General features: G+C 24.8%; 7 protein-coding genes across 16 annotated transcripts; 4 read left to right on the top strand and 3 right to left on the bottom strand.

Annotated features, from left to right (window-relative positions):
* Window positions 1-159: 159 nt before the first annotated feature.
* Window positions 160-5,478, bottom strand: LOC127065399 (GTP-binding protein 1). 2 transcript variants are annotated; one of them, XM_050997677.1, is made up of 11 exons: window positions 5,131-5,478; window positions 4,123-4,627; window positions 3,934-4,045; window positions 3,651-3,831; window positions 3,350-3,528; window positions 3,132-3,284; window positions 2,822-3,071; window positions 2,558-2,702; window positions 2,116-2,434; window positions 1,721-1,995; window positions 160-1,635 (listed from the first exon to the last, which is right to left on the bottom strand). In XM_050997677.1, exons 2-11 carry the CDS (start codon window positions 4,222-4,224, stop codon window positions 1,453-1,455), a joined length of 1,899 nt encoding a protein of 632 aa, XP_050853634.1. In that variant the 5' UTR covers window positions 4,225-4,627; window positions 5,131-5,478; the 3' UTR covers window positions 160-1,452. The 2 variants fall into 2 exon arrangements, with proteins under 2 accessions (XP_050853634.1, XP_050853635.1); XM_050997678.1 differs by having other exon boundaries at window positions 4,123-4,217.
* Window positions 5,479-5,681: 203 nt separating this feature from the next.
* On the top strand, window positions 5,682-8,243 carry LOC127065403 (josephin-2). Of its 2 annotated transcripts, XM_050997686.1 has the most exons (5): window positions 5,682-6,022; window positions 6,092-6,306; window positions 6,413-6,593; window positions 6,705-6,859; window positions 6,959-8,243. In XM_050997686.1, the coding sequence occupies exons 1-5, from the start codon at window positions 5,969-5,971 to the stop codon at window positions 6,960-6,962; spliced, it is 609 nt and encodes a 202-aa protein (XP_050853643.1). In that variant the 5' UTR covers window positions 5,682-5,968; the 3' UTR covers window positions 6,963-8,243. The 2 variants fall into 2 exon arrangements, with proteins under 2 accessions (XP_050853643.1, XP_050853641.1); XM_050997684.1 differs by having other exon boundaries at window positions 6,705-8,239.
* Window positions 8,244-8,446: 203 nt separating this feature from the next.
* Window positions 8,447-10,630, bottom strand: LOC127065402 (probable cytosolic Fe-S cluster assembly factor AGAP009023). Of its 2 annotated transcripts, XM_050997682.1 has the most exons (7): window positions 10,421-10,630; window positions 10,207-10,302; window positions 9,956-10,111; window positions 9,603-9,873; window positions 9,279-9,527; window positions 8,840-9,217; window positions 8,447-8,771 (listed from the first exon to the last, which is right to left on the bottom strand). In XM_050997682.1, exons 1-7 carry the CDS (start codon window positions 10,484-10,486, stop codon window positions 8,530-8,532), a joined length of 1,458 nt encoding a protein of 485 aa, XP_050853639.1. In that variant the 5' UTR covers window positions 10,487-10,630; the 3' UTR covers window positions 8,447-8,529. The 2 variants fall into 2 exon arrangements, with proteins under 2 accessions (XP_050853639.1, XP_050853640.1); XM_050997683.1 differs by lacking the exons at window positions 10,207-10,302; window positions 10,421-10,630 and having other exon boundaries at window positions 9,603-9,689; window positions 9,841-9,873; window positions 9,956-10,105.
* Window positions 10,631-10,672: 42 nt separating this feature from the next.
* Window positions 10,673-11,933, top strand: LOC127065406 (dynein axonemal light chain 4-like). Its single transcript, XM_050997689.1, has 2 exons — window positions 10,673-10,812; window positions 11,040-11,933. Exons 1-2 carry the CDS (start codon window positions 10,753-10,755, stop codon window positions 11,286-11,288), a joined length of 309 nt encoding a protein of 102 aa, XP_050853646.1. The 5' UTR covers window positions 10,673-10,752; the 3' UTR covers window positions 11,289-11,933.
* A 652-nt stretch (window positions 11,934-12,585) lies between these two features.
* LOC127065123 (dynein axonemal light chain 4-like) lies at window positions 12,586-14,050 on the bottom strand. Of its 2 annotated transcripts, none has more exons than XR_007781949.1 (2): window positions 13,982-14,050; window positions 12,586-12,863 (listed from the first exon to the last, which is right to left on the bottom strand). XR_007781949.1 is itself a non-coding variant. In XM_050997051.1 (2 exons), exons 1-2 carry the CDS (start codon window positions 12,991-12,993, stop codon window positions 12,603-12,605), a joined length of 327 nt encoding a protein of 108 aa, XP_050853008.1. In that variant the 5' UTR covers window positions 12,994-13,133; the 3' UTR covers window positions 12,586-12,602. The 2 variants fall into 2 exon arrangements, 1 of the variants encoding a protein (XP_050853008.1); XM_050997051.1 differs by lacking the exon at window positions 13,982-14,050 and adding an exon at window positions 12,928-13,133.
* On the top strand, window positions 13,641-16,954 carry LOC127065106 (regulator of microtubule dynamics protein 1-like). Of its 3 annotated transcripts, none has more exons than XM_050997023.1 (8): window positions 13,642-13,860; window positions 14,016-14,111; window positions 14,505-14,591; window positions 14,673-14,864; window positions 14,954-15,142; window positions 15,422-15,642; window positions 15,730-15,968; window positions 16,072-16,953. In XM_050997023.1, the coding sequence occupies exons 4-8, from the start codon at window positions 14,677-14,679 to the stop codon at window positions 16,333-16,335; spliced, it is 1,101 nt and encodes a 366-aa protein (XP_050852980.1). In that variant the 5' UTR covers window positions 13,642-13,860; window positions 14,016-14,111; window positions 14,505-14,591; window positions 14,673-14,676; the 3' UTR covers window positions 16,336-16,953. The 3 variants fall into 3 exon arrangements, with proteins under 3 accessions (XP_050852981.1, XP_050852980.1, XP_050852979.1); XM_050997022.1 differs by having other exon boundaries at window positions 14,004-14,111; XM_050997024.1 differs by lacking the exon at window positions 14,016-14,111 and having other exon boundaries at window positions 13,641-13,860; window positions 16,072-16,954.
* A 191-nt stretch (window positions 16,955-17,145) lies between these two features.
* LOC127065104 (lysocardiolipin acyltransferase 1-like) lies at window positions 17,146-20,639 on the top strand. Of its 4 annotated transcripts, none has more exons than XM_050997017.1 (6): window positions 17,146-17,527; window positions 17,711-17,735; window positions 17,824-17,884; window positions 17,958-18,165; window positions 18,254-18,820; window positions 18,999-20,639. In XM_050997017.1, exons 1-6 carry the CDS (start codon window positions 17,485-17,487, stop codon window positions 19,163-19,165), a joined length of 1,071 nt encoding a protein of 356 aa, XP_050852974.1. In that variant the 5' UTR covers window positions 17,146-17,484; the 3' UTR covers window positions 19,166-20,639. The 4 variants fall into 4 exon arrangements, with proteins under 4 accessions (XP_050852974.1, XP_050852973.1, XP_050852972.1 ...); XM_050997016.1 differs by having other exon boundaries at window positions 17,159-17,527; window positions 17,711-17,884; window positions 18,999-19,183; window positions 19,545-20,639; XM_050997015.1 differs by having other exon boundaries at window positions 17,160-17,527; window positions 17,711-17,884; window positions 18,999-19,183; window positions 19,542-20,639.
* Window positions 20,640-20,704: the final 65 nt, after the last annotated feature.

Here is a 20,704-nt window from a genome sequence, read left to right as displayed (position 1 = left end):
AAAAAAAATTGCATGATTTTATATTTGAAACTGAAATATAAAAGCTTTGAATGAAAAAAGGATAAAATAAAGAACAAAAATTTAATAAAATAAAATAAATTATAAAGAATATTTTATAAAAAAGGATAAGATAAATAATAAAGACGTAATAAAATAAAATAAATTATAAAGAATATTTTACGTATTTATATGTTATTTTCAATTACATAAATTTACAAGTTATCTCTTCAATTTTTAATTTATATTTCAAATTTTTCTATTAAACTTTTTATTTATTTGTATTTATTAAGTTATAAGATTTATGTAAGTACAGCTTATTACTTTTTCAATAATTCTATTATAATAATCTTTGTTTTAATAGCTTCTGTTTTCATCAAGAGATCATGTTAATTTGATAAAAATTTTTTAACAAAAAAGAATATTCACTTTTCCGATAAATTATTTGGTCCATCTTTACATCATTAGTTGCTATGCCAAAATATATATCATAAATAAAAATATATTAAAATATATTGTAACATTTAATGTGCTTCTATATACAAGCATGTCTTTCATTATTTTCGATTTTAATTGTTTTTAATATCGCATTTCAAAATAAAATCATAATTTATGTATATAATAATCTATTAAATTTGAAGAAAATATAATTCAGTTTGTAAATATTATGTATTGAAGTTCTCAACAGTATTACTTAGCAATCACCACTTTATGTGCAAAAGTGTAAACAAAGAATATGTAATTCTAAGTCAATATTTATTTTTATTTTAATGGCAAAATACAAGTAATATATTGATTTATTTGTATACTTCGAACTTGAATTTTAATATTATTAAATTCCATTCTTTCACATTGATTGTCTTTTCAATCTTCTTTTTGAAGATTATAATTATACGTTTCATATAAATAATAATTTGAATAAAAATTATATATATAATCAAAATAATATTTAATCTGTAAAAAGCATTTTGTTTTTACTGAAAATAATATTCACTAGATATAAATATTTCATTAGATTTTGTGCAATACTGCAGACATGCTTGTGGCAATTTAAATTTGGTAAATAGTTACAACAAAGGTAAGGTTTATATATTTAAAAAGTAAAGATTTAATAAATCTATTATTTAGTTCGTACTTTTTGCTACGAAAATTAACTTTCAATTTTAAATTTATATTTTATTATTTTTTTTATTTTATTTATTTATTTATTTTTTTACTAGTATTAAAGTAGTAATTTTCTTTTTTATTTTCTTTTCTTTTTTTTCTTTTTTTTTTTAGTTTTATTTTTATTTCATTTTTTTTTTTTTTTTATAAGAAAGAAAGACTTCAAAAACAATAATCTTGCTTCAAACTATATAAACATTATTGAGAAATGTTTATCTAAAAAATCAATCTATTCTAAAACATTAAAGATTTCCTCTAAATCAATATATATACTTTGTATATAAATATATCTTATATTTTTGTGGGAGGGTTTTGCTCTGACAGAGGTTGTATACTAGCATTGATAAGATTATGAGATCTACCTCTTCGACCTCTACCTTTTTTATTTTGTGTTGTGCCAGATTTTTGTGGCATATTTTCTTGTTTTGCATTCTGATATTCAAATGCTGAACTCGTTTCATTTAATTCTTGTGGCTAAAAGCAAAAATTTTTAATAAAAAAAATGACCATAAATGTTATATTCCAATATTTATTTCTGCTTTTGCAGTCGTAATCTTACTTGATTAAGAGAAGAATTATTCAATCTGCCTTGTGACTTATTTGGTTTGTTCATTCTGAATATTTGTGTATTCATAGTGTTAGAATGAGGAATAAGGTTTGATACATTTCCTACTGCCTTAGTACGACCTTCTCTGAACACTATTCGTTGACCACGTTTTATATATTCAGGATGTTTTATAAATCTGAAGTGTACTAATGCTTTATCTCCTGTTCTTAAACAATCTTGAGACATTGAGATAATAGAAGCAGTTTGTCTTATACTGCCACAGTGAACTATAACATGTAATGAAATAAGAAATATTGACACAACTTTATGAATGTAAGATAAATAGCTATTCCTGTCATGAATATTATGAAAGTAATATAAAAATAAAACAAATGTTAATAATTTACCCATTGCTTGATATCGAGAACTGATTGTTGTAGGATGATGTAATACCAAGATTTCACCTTCAAATTCCCAACAAGCTTGTGGATTTAAAGCTGGTGCAACCATCACCATGCCTTTTCTAATTTGTGATCTTTTTATCTTTTTCAAAGCAAAACTTGCTGTTTGACCTCCTCTTACTTCACGAACTGGCATTCTTTTTCTGTGGATACTTTTTACAGTAATAGGTATGAAATGTCCTAAAGGATCAGGCCCCAATAATAAAGTATCATTTAATTTTATTACACCTTTCAAAGTTGTACCTGATACTACAGTACCAACACCCTAAGAATTACAGAAGTTGTATTAAAAGAAAGTAAATGTGTATTAAATTAATATTATTTAAAGATATTTCGAATTTTTTAAGAATAATAAGAGAAATTATTTTTAATACTCTTTGGTACTCACTGGTACAGAATAAGTATCATCAATTTGAAATTCTGCTGGTTCATCATCATGACTAGTTATTCTAGCAGTCAAAAGATTTAGAAACATTTTAAGAAGATCTAAATTTTCTCCACTCACATTAGATACTTGGAAAATAGGACATAATCTGTATTATAAAAAAAATAAAAATATTGTTTCTTAGTTTCTTTAATACAAATTAAGATGTAAACATATAAAAATAATGTATTTCTATAGGTTTCTGTAACTTATATTAAATGAACTAACCGTTCTGATACAAAATTAGTTGCACTAACAACAACATCATCTGGAGTTTTTACTATGACTGGAACTTTTCTACAGCCAGGTGATTTCAGTATTTTTATAAGCAATTTTAAATTTTCTTGTAATACATTTGGTGGACACATATCAATTTTTGTAACTACTACAAATACAGGTACTGAAAGAGCCAAAGCCAATCCTAAATGTTCTTTAGTCATTCCAACAATACCAGCATTTGCTCCAACCATCAACATACCTTAAATACAAAAGAGTTTTAATAAGAAAACATTGAACTAATTATACTAATATAGCTTACCAAAATCTGGAGCATGTCCAGTCATTCCAAACACAGTTGTTTTGAGATACCGTTCATGTCCAGCAAGATCAATAAACGTTATAACTTTTGATGATTTCTCACAAATTTTTACCCAATCTAAAGAACCATGTTCTGGCTTATTAACAACATTTCCTGAAATATAAATACATTGCCACATAATTATAACAAATGATAAAAAAATTAATTTTGATACATACCAACACTATCAAATCCGAGTATATCATTTCCAACAGAGCTGGTCCGTCCTGTCTCAGCTTCATGTTTATGACGAAATAATTTCTGCCGCGCTAAACCTCTTCCATTGTCTAATTCCCCATGTGTTAATACTCCTAAAAGTGTAGATTTTCCTGCATCCACATTGCCAACAACAGCAACTCTACAAAATTTCATTGAACATATTTTTAGAATTTTTAATAGCATTTCATTAAATTTTACAATAAAATTAATTTTTTTTTAATAAGTTAATATTTAGAAATTTAAAATTAATATTTTAAACACCTAATTTCTAAAAAGTCTTGCTGATCCAGTCGTCTTCGTACTAGATATTGTCCTGTTAAACCATGATCTACTTTACTTTGACGTAAAAGTACACAATCAGCTTCTAATGTAGCAGCAAGTGATTGCAAAGTAGCTACTGATGCTTCATATTCATCTTCTTTTAATCCATCCTCTGAACCATCTACAAGCATGATGAAATATTGATGTAATGTATGTCAATGTGTTAATGATTTAACTTTTTATTTTTATAGCTTGATAGATAAAATAAATATATCATAGATACCTTCTGCAATACCAATGTCAAATATTGTTTCACTTCCACCATCATGAATTCTTTCTTTTAGTCTTTTAAGCAGTAGCTCATATTGATCCTCTGATGGACTAACTAATACATTCTATAATTTAAAACAATTTATTTCTAAAAAAGTTCATATTGGCTAGCTATAAAATTTATAAAATCTAAATGATATACCTTTCCTCTGATACTTGAATAATCTATCATAGTTGTAGATGCATGTTCCTTCTCCGAAGGTTGTGCAAGAGTAGACGTTATAATTGAAGCAGTACCTGACATATTTTAGGAATGATCGATTTGCTATGAATTAGTAATAAATTGATTTTGTATCTATTGATTTAGATATATTTAGTTTAGAAATTATTTTATGTACACATATATATATCAATCATTTTCCAATATTTAAATCCAAATCTTCTTCTATAGATTATTAACTTAGATCTATGCATAACTGATGCACACAAAAATTGTTGATTGTATCAACACTTGATATATATCAGTTATATAACATTGTATTGCTTTTTAAACGTATTATACTTAAAATTTTCAAGAAATTAAAAATATATTGAAATATTTTTTCAATACAAAGTAACTGATCTTTTTTTAATCAGGATATTTCATTTCACATTAAAAATTTTTATCAGTAAGATAAATCCAATTGTTATTTTTCTTCAACTTGTACCTGTGCAAATTAATAAATAAATATTAATGTTTAAAATAACTTTCATAATAATTTTAGAATAGATACAGCTTTTTGTGCAAAATTATAATTTAATTGTCTAATAATAAAAAACCTAACTTTAATAACTATTAATATTGTTATAAAATTTGTATATATAACATTACTTTGTGCAAATAATTTTAATAATTTTTTCTACATCTTATATTATAAAAAGTTACATTTTTCTAATGTTTGAATAATTTTCAATCATTTTATATTTGAACATTTATTTTATGTAAATGTAAAATTATTTGATCTGATTATAATTAGTGAAAATATTTGCAATATAATTTTACAATAATTGACTGATGAAACATATGAATGAGAACATATTGTAGGTTCGACAATGGAACTTCATGTATTAATAGTCACATATCAGTAATTGAAATATATGTTTGTAATTGATATTAACTTGAATTTAATTGGATAATGTTTATACATTACAAATAACATTAAATACCTACACTAGTTCATTTTAAATGTGGAGTTAGAAGAAACCGAAGGAAACTGACATGTTGACACTTGCAAAATTACGAAATGAGTTGTCAATGATTGCGTGATACTACACTTTAAATTTCAGATGCACAATATTAAAGTAAAAATCAGCGCCTTTCTATGATTATTTGCGTTAACACGAGGGTCAACAAACCACTATTTTTCCAAAGGTAATTGTAGATTCTATTTATTATTCTTGTAATAAATACACAATTCCTAATAGGTGTTCTGTTTGTAAATAGCAATGATTCGAATCATTAAATCGTTTAGGATCGTATAAACTTTCTAGTGTACGACATTTTACAATTCAACATAAAGGAGCGTTTTCAATGCACATCAATGTACCAAATGTGTTTTCCCTATTTTTATTTTTTATTAATAAAAAATTTTTAATTATCTTAATCTTATAATAAAGAAAAAATATCAATAAATTTATATTACTTGAAATATAAAAAGTACGTAATTACATTATATATTTTACGATTATTGTCATGAGAGTGAGATGAAATTATATAACAAAAAAGATTGGATCGTTCTTTCACGTCAACGAAGTTACCCAATCAGGAAAGAATATTATCACAATATTACGCGATCCGAATTATATATATCACTATTTAAAAGATACCCAATGAAAATAAACGAAGTATAATATTCTACTATATACGTAAATACTTTACAGAACTGTCAAATGTACAGAGGTTATAAATAAATAATCCATCGGTGGTATTCAATTGATTAATTTTTCATTTATATTATAAGACTTAATAAAATTTCCTCGTGGTATATCAACGGAATTATGTAGTTACGATGGTGGCAAATACAGGAAGTGATATGACTGGATCTATTTATCATGAAAGACAAGTAAATATATTTTTGGCACAACATTAGAAATAATTATTTAGTAATATTATTAATTACTTTCGATTATAGGTAAAAGAGCTTTGTGCTCTACATGCATTAAATAATTTATTTCAAGAAAGGGGTTTTAATAAGCAAGAATTAGATCAAATTTGCTATAGCTTAAGTCCTGCAATGTGGATTAATCCTCACAAATCTTTACTAGGACTTGGAAATTACGACATTAATGTTATTATGGCTGCATTACAACGAAGAGGCCGTGAAGCAGTTTGGTTTGATAAACGCAAGTAAATATTGATTGCAATAGTCTTTACTTAATATCTTTTACTCTTTCAAAATCTTATTAATATTATTAACAATGTTAACAATTCTATATGTCATATACATTTACAGGGATCCAAAGTGTCTTTGCCTTGACAAAATTGAAGGTTTTATATTAAATGTTCCAACAGAATATAAATTGGGTTTTGTGTTACTCCCATTGAAAAGGCGCCACTGGATTGCCTTGAAAAAAATTCATGGTGCCTTTTATAATTTAGATTCAAAGTTAGATACACCACAACTTATAGGAAAAGTGAGTTTTAGGAATTACATTTGCTTCTATAAAATATAAAATGATAAGAAATGAATGAGAGATCATATTTTTATATTTTTGTTAATTATGAAATATTATTATTGTATACAGGATAATGAATTACTTATATATCTAAAGGACCAAATAGACAGTAAGGAAAAGGAATTATTTCTTGTTGTCTCTAAAGAAATAGATAGTAATCAAGGATGGTTAATGGAGCCATATGAAATTAAAGAAGATAATAATACTGATCATGATTCAATCAGGTATATTGAAGATGGTTATCCATCAGATATAGATTTAAAAAAATCAGAATCTAAAGAAATGAATGAAAATGAAGAATTAATATGTAATAAAAATACTAGATAATTTTTACTCAACATTAAAAAATGTGATATTATTATGGAATATAATTTATGAAGGATGGAATTAAGGCAAATGATCAATGGATTTTTCGAACTATAAGGAGACTTATCAGAAGAAAAAATAGTTAGAGTTAATAAATGTTTTGCACAGAACTCTACAAGGTAGTAGTTCTGACTCTATTTACACAAATATCTTAATACACTGAAATTGTTGGACATATAATTTGAATTTCTAATTAATAACACACTGAGTATTATTAAAGCTTGTACGTGATGCACTTGATAAAAGTTCAAAAGAACTATTTGTGCTAAAAATTTGTAATTTATGCTGCTCTTAAATTATGATTATATATAAAAAGTACTATATTTTTCCAAAGATGCATTAGAGAATTTTTGTTATTGATGAAAGGTTATTTATTTATCATTTGTTGTCGTATATGCTAAAATGAATATTTGATATTTATATTATTATTTATATTATATATATATTATTAGCTAACACTGTGTGTATTGTTTTTAATTTTGCACATTTATACAAATAAATTTTTTTCTATGTTCTAAGATAATTGAAAGATTTTATGGGTTAAAAATTGTCTTCATGTAACTGAAATAATAGCATAGAATAAAATTTCAGCATTAGTTAATCCTTTCATAACTATAACAAAAAATTATTCTACAGATGCCAAGATAACTGAATTGCATTTACTATAGTTTATTTTACATGGAAATTAATGTTTGATAAAAAGTAATGTATGACAATTGTATGTAAAAAAGACCAAAATAACTATCTCAACTGATATAAAAATATAAATATATATAAATTGCTTAAAAAAAGGGACAGTTTTTAAAATGTTAATAAAACCTTAGTTGTGAATTAATTAAATGTTATTTATGTTATTAAATTACGATATTTAATATTTCATTTTTTTAAATATTTTATCTAGATAAAAGTATGGCCTCAAATAAATATATAATTATAATAAGTTATTAATAATTATTGTATATTTACATATGTTATGATTATATATAATTGAAATAATATAATTATTATTAACTTATAAATGTATATAATATTATGAAATGAAATGTGTTTAATGAAGACAATCTGTCCACTTCAAAAAGTGTGATTTTACTATTATGTAAATTCAATAAACAGTCATATATCTGCAACTTTTTGTATATATACAATGCTGTAATAAATCTTTAGTTAATAAGAAAATTAATTATTTTATATATTAAAATATGTTCTATATATTTATTAAATCATTGTCAAGTTCTAAAAATAAAATGCGTTTAATTTGTTAATTGGTTAGTATATAACACAATAACATAATATTTAACAAAGAGTATAATATTATTGTATCAAATAATATTTTCACTCTCTTATATCTTTGTGTATACATTTTTTAATTTAAATCATTACATATGTATTTTATTATTGTAATTATCTATTATTATATATTAAATGAAAGCAAAAAAGAGAATATATGATATTTCAGTACATGTATTAGTGAAAGTAACAGTTACATATACATATATACATACATTTTTTTTTTTTGCAATAATATACATTACCACTTAATTGCAAGAGCTGTATTCATTTTTTCTATTTCATGATATTGTGTATGAAGATAAGCTGTAGCTTTATCTGTATTTTCTCCACCCAACCATGTTTTATATAATTTATGTACAGCTAGATTTTCTTCAGGTATACTTATTGATAGATCATGATACATGGCTTCAAGTTTTAATGCAAGTTCTCGAGGTTGAATATTATCTTGAGACCTTATTTGTGCACCGCCATTTAAACATCCTAATATTTAAATGTATTAAAACATTTCTTAAATGAATAAAACATTCAAATTATACATTAAAACTTACCACAAGGACATGCCATAACTTCCACATAATCATAAGGACATTTTCCTCTTTTTAATTTTTGGACAAGGTTTTGTATATTCCTAAATCCATTTGCTATTGCAAATCTTAATAAAACTTTTCCATTTTTTTCTAAAATTGCTTCTTGGAAATCAGGATTTCTTAGATGTTTAAATTCTAATGTTATATCATTTTCATCAAACAAATGCTTTGCAGCATAATGAAAAATAAAATCTGCATAACCACCAGATCCAGATCCTTTATGACTCCATAAATCATTATCTGTTTTATCCCTGCATGACCCAAAAGGTTTCTTAATTTCTCCATCTTCTATATCATTCAAAGTTAAATGACTTTCATTCAGCATTTGCTCCAATTCAACTAAAAATAAATTTGATATAAACAAGAATTATTATGCATATATGATATAAAAAGGACGTACTTGATGTAATAACACAATCCACATCTCTGGTACTCTTTTGATGATTATAAAAATCTTCTCTAGAGGCTTCTAATTTTTTATCATAACAGGGCATAACAGTAACATGATATACTTGTTCTGGTGAAAGACCCATATTTTCAGCTAAATGATACTTAACTAATGATCCCATAATTTGTTGTGGTGATTTTGTTACACTTATATATGGTAAAATAAAATGACCATGAGTCTTCTCAGCATAACATACCCAACCTATAAGCAAAATATTTTACCTTTCAAGAAAAATTATATTTGAAAAAAAGTCAAAATGCTTAAAAAAAAGTATACCTGGGCATGAAGATGCTAACATTGGTAATTGTTTTTCAGTGCCTTCTTTTGTAACTTTATAACGTTCAACAAACTCCTTTGCAGATTCTAGAAGTGCAAAATCATCGGCAATACTCATATCTAAAACTATATCTGCTCCTAACTTGTAAAAGTATCCAGCAAGCTTGTGTAAAGCTTGTTCTGGTTTTAACTCATAACGTTGTGCCATAGATAATATTGGTTGAATAGACAAACTTACTACTATAAATGTTGAACATCCATTTTTCTCATTCTAATAAAAAAATTGACATTAAAAATACATTTACAATCTATTAATTGCTTTATAAAGTTTTACAATTTATAGCATTATTTACCTGTTGCTGTTCTACTTTTTCTTGAAAAACTCTTAAAAGATCCTCAGGACATTGTTGCGAAACTAATACGCTTTCAGCAGAAGTAATACATCCACTACATGCTAAACAATCTGCTAACGTAATTTCAACTTTTTCCAATTTTTCTGGAATATTATCCTATAAGTTATCAAGTATAGTAAATACATAAGGTTATCATTTATAAACAATTACAGATAATTATAATGAAATATTTATATTAAAAATAATTATACCTCTTTTAATGAATAATAAGTTCCATCTTCTTCAATTTTTATTTTGGCACCTGTTTTGCTTTTAGATGTTTTTATTTCAACTGGCTTTATGCATTCCTACAAAAATTCACATTGAACAATTTTCTTTCTCTAAACAATTTCAATTCTAACTATATAAAGATATTACTAAAATTAAAATAAATATTTATTTTTCTTTCTTTTATCAAACGTTTACCTGTGATGGAGTTATGAAATCATCTAAATTTGTAATTTGTAAAGTGCCACTAAATCGTGATGCCATCTTCAAATATTTTATTATTATATAAATTCTCTACAAATCATTAATAAAAATATGAACAGCTAATCTATAAAACTTAATATGTTAGCAGATAATCGAAGGAAGTTTTAGACGTAAAATGATAGGACCAAAACAATTTCCCCCTCCTACAATGCTTACTCAATTTACAAGCATGCGTACGCCTGATAAATGGCAACCATTCTATTTCGTAACAAATCGGGTATCGTTCTATGTGGAGTTGTTTCTAAATGTATTAAATAATTTTCAAAATGACAGAAGTGAAAAAAGACGACGTTGTCAAAATTCTACACACTTATCCACTCTGCAGAGTGAGTAATGATGGTTCAATATGTAAAATACGCTATTTATACGAGAAATGAAATTTGAGACGTTTGATCAATAAGTCAAACTTCTGCCTGGTACACAGGCAAGGTTTTTTATTTGTATAATTGTTTTTCTAAGAATTTCTATCTTTTTATTTTATTTTATAATTCTTGTACTATGTTAATTACATGCAGAAAACGTTTATAATATGTTAAAATACGTTTGTTTATAGAAATGTGATATGTCCGATGAGATGAAACAAGAAGCAATGGAACTATGCGTGACAGCTGCAGAAAAATACGCCGATAATTATGAGAGTGTTTCTCGAATGATCAAAGAAACGATGGATAAAAAATTTGGAGCTTCTTGGCATACGGTTGTCGGAGAAGGTTATGGATTCGAGATAACGTATCAATTGAAACATTTATTATATATGTATTGCGCTGGTAATTTAGCAATATGTATTTGGAAATCTGCATAATTTAATTTATTCAGAAATCAGAGAAATCATTTTTCTTGATATGTGTTTAATGTGTATGTATGATTTGTGAATCTTATGAATGCTAATATTATTTATATTAAAAATTGTATACAATTTAACGTTTACAAAATGCATTACCAAAAATGCAATAAAATTCCGATCTATACAATATATACAACGTATTTTGAAGAACATCAATTTATTGTTTGATATAACAGATTTACAAAAATAAAAATACAATGAAAGTATAACGTTATCATATAATACTTACGATTTATATTTACGTATATATATATATAAAACTGTAGTTAAAATTGTAATTGGTTTCCTGTGTATATAATTATTAAGAAATATCTATAATGTTTCTACATTATATATGATACAAATATATTTATGTGTAATTAAAAGTGTTTACAAAATCCAAAATATAAAATTATGTTTATTACCTTTCGCTCGTAGGGTATGCGACTTCAACGATAGAAACAAAATATAAACAATAAGGAACACTGTTTCGTTCGATTGTTTTTGTTGATATTAAATGTAATCTACGACTCGGAAGTCATAATTTAACTATGTTCAGATATTAAATGGAAGTTATTTTTCATCTAAAGCGTGTTACTAGCTATGTAATGTTTAAATAAATATATACTACTATTTAAATATTAGTTCTATGTACTTCGTATACATTACACACATCGTTTAAATAATTATGAAATTTATTTCTAAGATCCATTAATATGAACGACTAAATACGTATTTGTTTATTTCTATTATAGAATCATCAGTCGAAATCTTATCAAAATAAAAATAAATTACCGTAGCTTCTCCGTGTAAATATAGTAAAACACGTTTCCTTGCGTTTGAACCTTTCCAAAGAAAATGAGAACATCGGTCTACAGTCAGACGAGTAACCAATCGTGTACTTTACGAAACTAACCAAACTCACTCTAGCATTTATATGAAAATCAGTAGTGGGGTAAGAGCTTCTTTTCTTTTGCCGCAAACTTCAAACGGCGCCACTATATAAAACTTTTTTTATCTTGAGAAATGTCGAAAACGAAGGCTGCTTGAAAGAAAGGATGTTTTTCTCCAATTTTTTAGTTTTATTTTTATATATAAACTATTCTCGAAAAAACATTTTTGATATTATTTCAAAAAAAAAAAAAAAAAAAAAAAATTTTTTTTTTTAGTTGTAGAACATTTATCTTTAAAATGAAATCTTTATCAAAATCGTTCAAGAATTACCTCTCTAATCGTGGTTGACAAAAACTATTATAAAACAGAGATGACGAACAACTTTAACAAAAAATCATTTTATTTATATTGGCTAACCGTTCTCCAAACAAGAATAGCAATATTCCCACCCGTGAACATATATAATAAAGTATTTTCTTGATGTGTTATAGCACAAGCGTAAGATTCTCCAACAATGACTTGAAAAGGCATGCCAAATCTTTTGTCCAAACTTTCTTTAATCATGCGTGCCGCTTGTTCATAGTCCTCAGCATATTTTTCCGCGGCAGTAGAACATGTTTCCATAGCCTCTTGTTTTATTTCATCTGGCATATCCGTAAACTGCAAACGTATTAAAAATGAAAAAACTTTAAGGTACACAATTTTTTTTTTTTTTAAATTTTACTTTGCATAAAGCATATGTATGAAATATAAATTGAGGTTCTTCTTTCATAACTTCGCCTGCCGACATATTTTTACATTTATAACAAGAATATTTTGTTATTATATCAAAATATATGATATAAAATAAATATATAAATTTTAAATACAACGAAAGAAATTACAATTTCTATACTTGTGTACATAAATCTATGTATTTAGATAAAAATTATTAACATTAATATGTTCTTTACGATTTAATTAGAAACTGTCAAAATTTTAACTACGGAATAATTATAACGTTCAAGTGGCGCTGCTTGTCATTTTTGTAGATTTATTAACTAATTACTAGTCGAAAATTTGTATATATATTAAATGTTATAAATAACAAAGTGAGTACGTTTGATATTTAATCACTATTTGTATGTAAAAATGTTTTAGTAAATGTTAAATGTTTTTTATATGTTTAAAAATTAAATATTTCAATTTTTGAAAAATGTTCCTTCGTTATAATTTTTATAGTGAAAGAATAAATATCAATCTAAGTAATATTCTTGCGACATAATCAAATTTCAATCTAATACAATTAGAGTATATACAAATAAAAGTTAATTTCGAAGACTATGTAGATACAATATATATGTGTGTGTATATTTGGTGTGCTGTGTGTATGTGTGTATATCTACTATCCGAGTCAAAAATATTAGGTATGGTACGTTTTCCAAAACAGAACAGGACTGGTAGATTTCTGATAGCAATGTTTATAAAGAGGTAGTAAGAACTATGAAGACTGAGATCTGTGTTTCGTATTATATGTGTGAATGTCGTATAATTGATAAATATTTCGTTTAGTAAATTTAAATCTTGATAATATAACCACATTGTTTATTATAATAAAAAAGAACACAAGTTTGATTTACAAATAATACTAAAACTTCGTGCAGTGTGAACTTACATGGTGAGTTAGTGTAATCATTTTTAAAAAGAATAATAAATTCTATTCTTTTTATAAAAATAGTTTAATTGATAAAACGTAATAAAAAACTAATAATTTCTACATTATTTGAATAAATAATTACATAATTTGTTTATTAATCGCAGCTTCTCTATCAGGTAATTGTCGGTGAATAGTGCCATGCCGACATTCGTGGACTTTAAACATTTATGGAATATTTACTTGTGACAACTCAGCAAAAATAAAAGCACGAAGTAATATTATAATATTTTTAAATTGTGCAAACTTATATAGTATATATATGTATTTTTTTTTATTTTTTTAATACTAATATGCATACTTCTGTGGTATTTATTTTTGTAATCTATCATAATATATCTATATTATATCGATAATAAACAATTGGAACCATAATTTATTATAATTTTTTACAAGTTATTTATAAGAAGTTTATCAAGTATTAAAGAATATTTATATTTTATTAATTGATTAACTTTATTCATTTCTTTTTTTTATAGACTATTTAGTTGTTTACTCAGCATTAATTTCATTTTATTCAGCATGAGAAATGTTTTTATTATTTTTATTTGTTAATCTTATTTTTTGTTTAAATTAAATTAGAAAAAATGTAAATATGCTTTTTGCAGTGCATACTACGGCTAATATACAAAGACTAAACAAGAAATTCAGGGTTGATGCAGATACATTAATTTTTCATCTGCTTATAAAAAAAGGTATCATAGTCTTATAAATATTTTTTATAAATTATTATAGAATTTATTAATGTATAATCTATATTATTCTTATTATTGTAGAATAATGAGTAACTTAGAAAGCAGCACTCTAATTGCAGCTGCGATTGGAGTTACTGTTGGTGTTATTAGCGTGGCTGGTATGTTCCTCTATCAACAATTTATTGAGAAACGACAATACAAAGTACGGAATCATAACCTTGAACTTGTTAATCAAAGAATCGCCGAGTTGCAAGAAGAGTTAGAAGCATTAAGGTAACATTTTTCTATTACAGGAATTCAAAATCATACAAAAAGAGGTACTATTATATTTAATACTAATGATAAAATATAATTTTTCTTAGACAACAACAAAAAAGGAAAAAGAGATCAGCAGCTGCAAATAGAAAACATACATTAAGTTCTAATGATAATACATATGTTTCAACTGAAAATGATGTAGATACATTTTCTACAGCAGGGACTGACATTGCTGATGATGAATTTTTTGATTGTTCAGACACTGAAGATGCTACAGGCGATATTGAACCAAGGTTTGACATATATTAAAATTATTAGATTATTTCATCTTTAATAAATTTATATCAATTTACTTATATCATTATGTGTTCTGGAAAATCAATGTATACCATAGTATAGAAACAATTTTATTATTAATTTAAATATTTTTTATTAGTTATATTGAACTTATAAATATAGTTATTATAAATAATTATATACAAATGTGAACACACACATATACATACACACACATTATTAGTAAAGAGAAATGTAAATCATGAAAGGAAGAGATTATATATTTAGTGATACAGGGAATCAGAATCAATAAACCTATTGGAAGTAGAACTTATGGAAATTGATGCACAAGAAAAAACAGAAGAACGAATTGAAGAAGGCACATATTATAAATTACAAGATTTAACCAAATTACATCCAAATAATGTAGACGTAATATGGAGATTTGCTAGAGCTTGTTACAATTATATGAATCATTTTTCTGATATAGAACATAAAAAAAAAATTATTAGCAAAGGTAATTCTGTAATTAATTGTAAACTGTTAATTTTAGGAATAAGCAAATCTAGCTATAAAGACTTTATCTACAATTTTATTTTTTCAGGACTGGAAGCTTGTGAACAATTTATTAATGTAGAGAATGCAGATCTTCATAAGTGGTATGCTATTCTTATAGGTTTGCATGGGGAATATCTACCATTGGCAGAAAAAATAAAAAATGGATCTGTTTTTAAAAATCATGTAATGATAGCTTTAAAACTACGCCCAAAAGATTCTGATCTACATCATCTACTTGGTAGATTTAGATATGAAATATCTAATTTAACTTGGTTTGAAAGAAAAGTATGTTTTTGCGTTATTAATTTGTTGATATCTTATGTTGATATATTATATTTGTTCTTATAATATCATTAATCGATTTATTACAAAATTATATTCCAAACAGGTAGCAACAACATTCTTTTCTGAGCCTCCAAATGCCTCCTATGAAGAGGCAATTGAAAGCTTTGAACAAGCAGAAGAATTTGCAACTGAACCACATCTAGAAAATCGTTTATTTCTTAGTAAAGCCTATATAGCTATAAGTAAATATGAAAAGGCTATTTATTTGTTAAATGAAATTTGTCAACAACCGGTTGTAACTAAACAAGATCAGAATGTACAGGCTGAAGCAAAAAAACTTTTGCAGACATATTCAAGTTATCTTTGAAAAAAGAATTTGAAGTGTAGCGGCTTATTCTACATTTTCCAATAATATTTTCTAATTTGATTATAAAAGAATTAAATAAGATTTGATAATAATAACATTTTATAGTGGAACATGTAAAAATCGAAGTAATAATAGTATTATGGCTTTATTACTGAAACAATCAAAGCTGAATACTAAAAAAGTGAAAATTATCTTGCTGTAGAATATAGATGACAACATAGTAATAATGGATTGTAGGAAAAATGATCACATAATAATTCTGAGAAATGTAATAATCAATATGGTTTTTTTTATATAATATTTAATACTTTAAAAACAATATATATATATGATATTAAAGTATATATATTAATTTTTGAACTTTCATATGATTATTTTTTGTCTTCATGTAAGTTTGCACCTTATGTAGGAAATCAAGATCTGAATTCTTTATATAGATTTATTAAATCAAACGATCATTTTATTACAACCATGCTAATATTTTCTAGTACAAAAATATATGTAAATTTATCAGTTATGTGTAATTATGGGAAATGTGTTATAATACTTTAGGTTTTGTAGTTTTTGAATATCTTTTTCAAATTTATTAGATAAAGATCAATAATGTATATAATATATTTGATTTATACGAAGTAATAATTTTTTCTTGGATGAAATAATTTTGTCTTTTATTTTCTCCTTTTTTAATAACTTTTCATTAATATATAATTTAAACAGATTTATAGTACACATAAATATACAAATATACTTTTACCAATTTTTTATTCTACATTAAAAATTAAATCGATTTATAGGGAATTTTTTAAATATATTTAATGATGATTGTATTACACAAATATATTTTGCATATTTGTAGTGATTTCATATAATATAAAATACAAAATTAAATCATACACCCACTGTGCTTTTTACTAGTATTATATTTATATCCAGAAATTTTTTAATTACTTATGTTAGAGAATAGCACATTATAACTTATTCTTTGGGGATTGTAGCCCTGTATTTAGTAGATCAATAATGGTCCAGCAGCATCCCAGAACTCAGTTCATACTGGGTAAAGAAGAGAGGGTGGTACAGTGAAGCCCTTGTAATAAGGTTGTAGAGAAGCCTAAGAAAAACGATATTTCACAAGAAAGCAGTTGACATCCAATGCCTATGAAGAATAGTTCAATTGTAAAATTTATATGTCAAAGTAAGTATAACAATTGTATTTTTTTTCTCTTCTTTTTTTTTTTTTGGAGTAAAACAAATAATATAATATTATTATTATGAGATATTTATTAAAATTAATATTACAATAATAAAAAATATATTTTTTTTATATTCTTTAGTAAAATAAGATCTTAGATTGTATATTATTTAATTATATTTACAGGCTGTAATGCGTGGACTACTGCGTGGTACGTTATACTGTGCTCTTTGGTATGGTAGTATTGTAGCTGGTTTCTTATTTATTGCTTGTCCACTTTTACCACTTTTGCTATTCAGTCCTCCAAAATTTCGAAAATGTGGAGATTTGCTATTTTCTTGTTGGGAACTTTATCCCACAGTGAGTTTATTGTATTGATTTCTTAATATTAATCTTTTTTTTACATGGTGAATATTAGATAAATTTATTGTAGGCACTCTTAAAGATATTTGGTGTAAAAATCTGTGTATCAGGAGATCACATTTCTCCTAATGAATCAGCTATACTTGTAATGAATCACAGAACACGAGTAGACTGGAACTTTTTATGGGCTGCGATGTATCAAGCTTGTATGCCTGATATAGCTTGTCATAGATTGAAATTTATTTTAAAAGATCCAATAAGACATATCCCAGGACCAGGTGAATAAAAATAAATCATTGTAAATGTTATAATATAAATTATATTGCTATATAAAAATATATACAAATATATAAATATGTTTGGTAGGATGGATAATGCAAATGAATGGCTTCCTTTATATAACACGTCGTTGGGAAGAAGATAAAGGCCGACTATTACGTACTCTGGACTATCTGGTAGCACTAAGAAGACGTACACAATTACTTATATTTCCAGAGGGTACAGATTTAACAAAAACTAGTAAAGAGAAGTCTGATAAATATGCTTTACAACATCAACTACCTCAATATACATATACATTACATCCAAAAACTACAGGATTTAGTTATTTAGTACAACACCTTCAGAAAGCAAATTATTTTGATGCAGTTTATGACTTAACAATAGCTTATCCTGATTATGTTCCACAATCTGAAATTGATTTAATTAGGGGTCAATTACCACATGAAGTGCATTTTTATATTAAACGAATACCATCTTCTGATATACCTACACATGAATTGATGTTAAGAAAATGGTTAGAAGATAGATGGTCCAACAAAGAAGAAATATTAAAAAATTTTTATGAAAAGAAAAGTTTTCCTACTGAAATATGGCCAACAGCAAAGATGTTACCATTACAAGCTGCATTCAGCTTCTGGAGTATATTAACTGGTAAATAGATAAATTATTGACTAAAATACTCTTCATTTCATTAAATTTACAATAAAGATTCATTTTTCCACATATTCTCTTCCTTAATATTAATTTTATATTATTTCATATAAATTCTCTATTTTAATTATAAATATAAATGTGTTGATTTATTTCCTAATATAATAAATATTTACAGGCACGACAATACTGTTATTAATTGTTTCTCCAATATTTCAACTATGGGCATTGGTGCATGCTATCTTTTTTATTGGATTATCTTTATTTACAACTGGATTTAATCAAATTGAAATGGGATGGTATTGGCGCTGGAAAGCATATCCTTTTTCTGCAAAATACAGTTAATAACAATGTTTAATCAGAGTAAGTAACAAACTAATTTATGCTTTTGTGTCACTGTGATATTGGTATATCTAAGATTTGGATGTACAACTATCATACTTTAGATAATGTTCCTTCTGTTGTACATGTTAGATTTTAAAGAAACATGTATTTAGAACATGTATATATTTACAAATAGATAAAAAATAATACACGAAAATGCTAAACAGTTAAAATAGCATCATAATGATGTATAAAAATTATTGTGGCAAAATCAAGTAAAATTATTAATATAATCCACAAAAATGATGTATTGTATGGAAAAGTTTTGTACATTTGTTATATATACATATATATTTATTTACTTATTTATTCATTTACTGCATGCCTTCTGATGTAGCAGGAGTATTAAAAGTGTTTTAAATATAACATAACATTTTGTAAATATGCCCATAAATATGAAAAATTAATGTTTTTATACAATTATATACTATTGCTCATTTCAGAAATGAGTCACTTATAGAATAAAAATATTTTTGAACTAATAATAATAATTAATCTATCAAAAATCATCATTTTATAATTCTGCAAATTAAATTATAAATGAGAGTAAGAATATTAAGATTGGAAGTAATATGTTCTTTAACTTCTGTACTTCCATAAAAATATTAGTTTGCTATCTTTATTAAACCAAAGAAAAAAGTACAAATTTATCTTTAATTTAAAAAAAAAGAATAATATAAATAATAGAGTGGAAAATAATATGTGGCATATATAGCATATATAAATATTTAAGTTATTAAAATGTATAGATCTACCTAAAAAAAATAGTTGATGAATTATTGTCATGTATTATTTATTTTCTATGTAGCAATATTATAATATTAAGAAATTATATAAAATTAGAAAAATATAATATTTACTCTGTTGAGCATATATTAAAAAATATTAATTCAAAATAAATATTGATCTAGAAATAAATTTATATTTTTTTGTAGTTATAAGAAATGTTTAAAATTAAGTAAAAGTGAATTCATGTGCCAAAGAGATACATGCAGAGAGTTTGTAGTTCTCTAAATCATAAATATTAAATACTAAAGATTATATATCTATTATTCTATATGTATATATAAAGTCTGCTTGTAAAATATTTTATTTATGATAGAAGAGTTAGGATTTTTATCTATTTCATTATCGAAAATATTAATCAATATATTATAGAAAACATTAGTATAATGATTCATTTATAATACTTTTTTTGTTCATAGTACTGCATATACTTAAACTGTATCTATACTAAAAAATCTAATTATAATTCTAATCACAATTTTAGATAGATGTATATGATTAAACTAATAAATAATAATACTATTTTATATTTAGAACTTCCTATCCAATATTAGAAAAATTTCAAATTTTTAGAATTTCATTAAGTCTTGAATAAGATGTGTATAAATATTGTATAAAAGTAATATTGTTCAAACTGTAGTAAAATTGTATCACATTGTTAGAATCTAATTGTGTGTTAATATAAAATGTGAATCTGATATGTTGTTAATATAA

Source organism: Vespula vulgaris, chromosome 7 (genome assembly GCF_905475345.1).
Source record: "Vespula vulgaris chromosome 7, iyVesVulg1.1, whole genome shotgun sequence".
NCBI classification, from domain to species: Eukaryota; Metazoa; Arthropoda; class Insecta; order Hymenoptera; family Vespidae; genus Vespula; species Vespula vulgaris.
Note: the sequence above shows the minus strand (reverse complement) of the source record. Positions and strands in the feature narration are given on the sequence as shown.

What these genes read in the sequence shown, in the direction of transcription:
- LOC127065399 (XM_050997677.1), bottom strand. Translation starts at nt 4,224, where the DNA reads ATGTCAGGTACTGCTTCAATTATAACGTCTACTCTTGCACAACCTTCG. An exon ending in TTCTCGATATCAAGCAATGG is followed by an intron (nt 1,996 to 2,115) that starts GTAAATTATTAA and finishes TACATGTTATAG; the next exon opens with TTCACTGTGGCAGTATAAGA. An exon ending in ATAATTCTTCTCTTAATCAA is followed by an intron (nt 1,636 to 1,720) that starts GTAAGATTACGA and finishes TTTTGCTTTTAG; the next exon opens with CCACAAGAATTAAATGAAAC.
- LOC127065403 (XM_050997684.1), top strand. Translation starts at nt 5,969, where the DNA reads ATGGTGGCAAATACAGGAAGTGATATGACTGGATCTATTTATCATGAA. An exon ending in CTATTTATCATGAAAGACAA is followed by an intron (nt 6,023 to 6,091) that starts GTAAATATATTT and finishes TTTCGATTATAG; the next exon opens with GTAAAAGAGCTTTGTGCTCT. An exon ending in CACCACAACTTATAGGAAAA is followed by an intron (nt 6,594 to 6,704) that starts GTGAGTTTTAGG and finishes TATTGTATACAG; the next exon opens with GATAATGAATTACTTATATA.
- LOC127065402 (XM_050997682.1), bottom strand. Translation starts at nt 10,486, where the DNA reads ATGGCATCACGATTTAGTGGCACTTTACAAATTACAAATTTAGATGAT. An exon ending in GTTAGCATCTTCATGCCCAG is followed by an intron (nt 9,528 to 9,602) that starts GTATACTTTTTT and finishes TTTTGCTTATAG; the next exon opens with GTTGGGTATGTTATGCTGAG. An exon ending in AGTTATGGCATGTCCTTGTG is followed by an intron (nt 8,772 to 8,839) that starts GTAAGTTTTAAT and finishes TTTAAATATTAG; the next exon opens with GATGTTTAAATGGCGGTGCA.
- LOC127065406 (XM_050997689.1), top strand. Translation starts at nt 10,753, where the DNA reads ATGACAGAAGTGAAAAAAGACGACGTTGTCAAAATTCTACACACTTAT. An exon ending in ACACTTATCCACTCTGCAGA is followed by an intron (nt 10,813 to 11,039) that starts GTGAGTAATGAT and finishes GTTTGTTTATAG; the next exon opens with AAATGTGATATGTCCGATGA.
- LOC127065123 (XM_050997051.1), bottom strand. Translation starts at nt 12,993, where the DNA reads ATGTCGGCAGGCGAAGTTATGAAAGAAGAACCTCAATTTATATTTCAT. An exon ending in ATACATATGCTTTATGCAAA is followed by an intron (nt 12,864 to 12,927) that starts GTAAAATTTAAA and finishes ATACGTTTGCAG; the next exon opens with TTTACGGATATGCCAGATGA.
- LOC127065106 (XM_050997024.1), top strand. Translation starts at nt 14,677, where the DNA reads ATGAGTAACTTAGAAAGCAGCACTCTAATTGCAGCTGCGATTGGAGTT. An exon ending in ACAGGCGATATTGAACCAAG is followed by an intron (nt 15,143 to 15,421) that starts GTTTGACATATA and finishes TTAGTGATACAG; the next exon opens with GGAATCAGAATCAATAAACC. An exon ending in TAACTTGGTTTGAAAGAAAA is followed by an intron (nt 15,969 to 16,071) that starts GTATGTTTTTGC and finishes TATTCCAAACAG; the next exon opens with GTAGCAACAACATTCTTTTC.
- LOC127065104 (XM_050997016.1), top strand. Translation starts at nt 17,717, where the DNA reads ATGCGTGGACTACTGCGTGGTACGTTATACTGTGCTCTTTGGTATGGT. An exon ending in AAGACATATCCCAGGACCAG is followed by an intron (nt 18,166 to 18,253) that starts GTGAATAAAAAT and finishes TATGTTTGGTAG; the next exon opens with GATGGATAATGCAAATGAAT. An exon ending in CTTCTGGAGTATATTAACTG is followed by an intron (nt 18,821 to 18,998) that starts GTAAATAGATAA and finishes AAATATTTACAG; the next exon opens with GCACGACAATACTGTTATTA.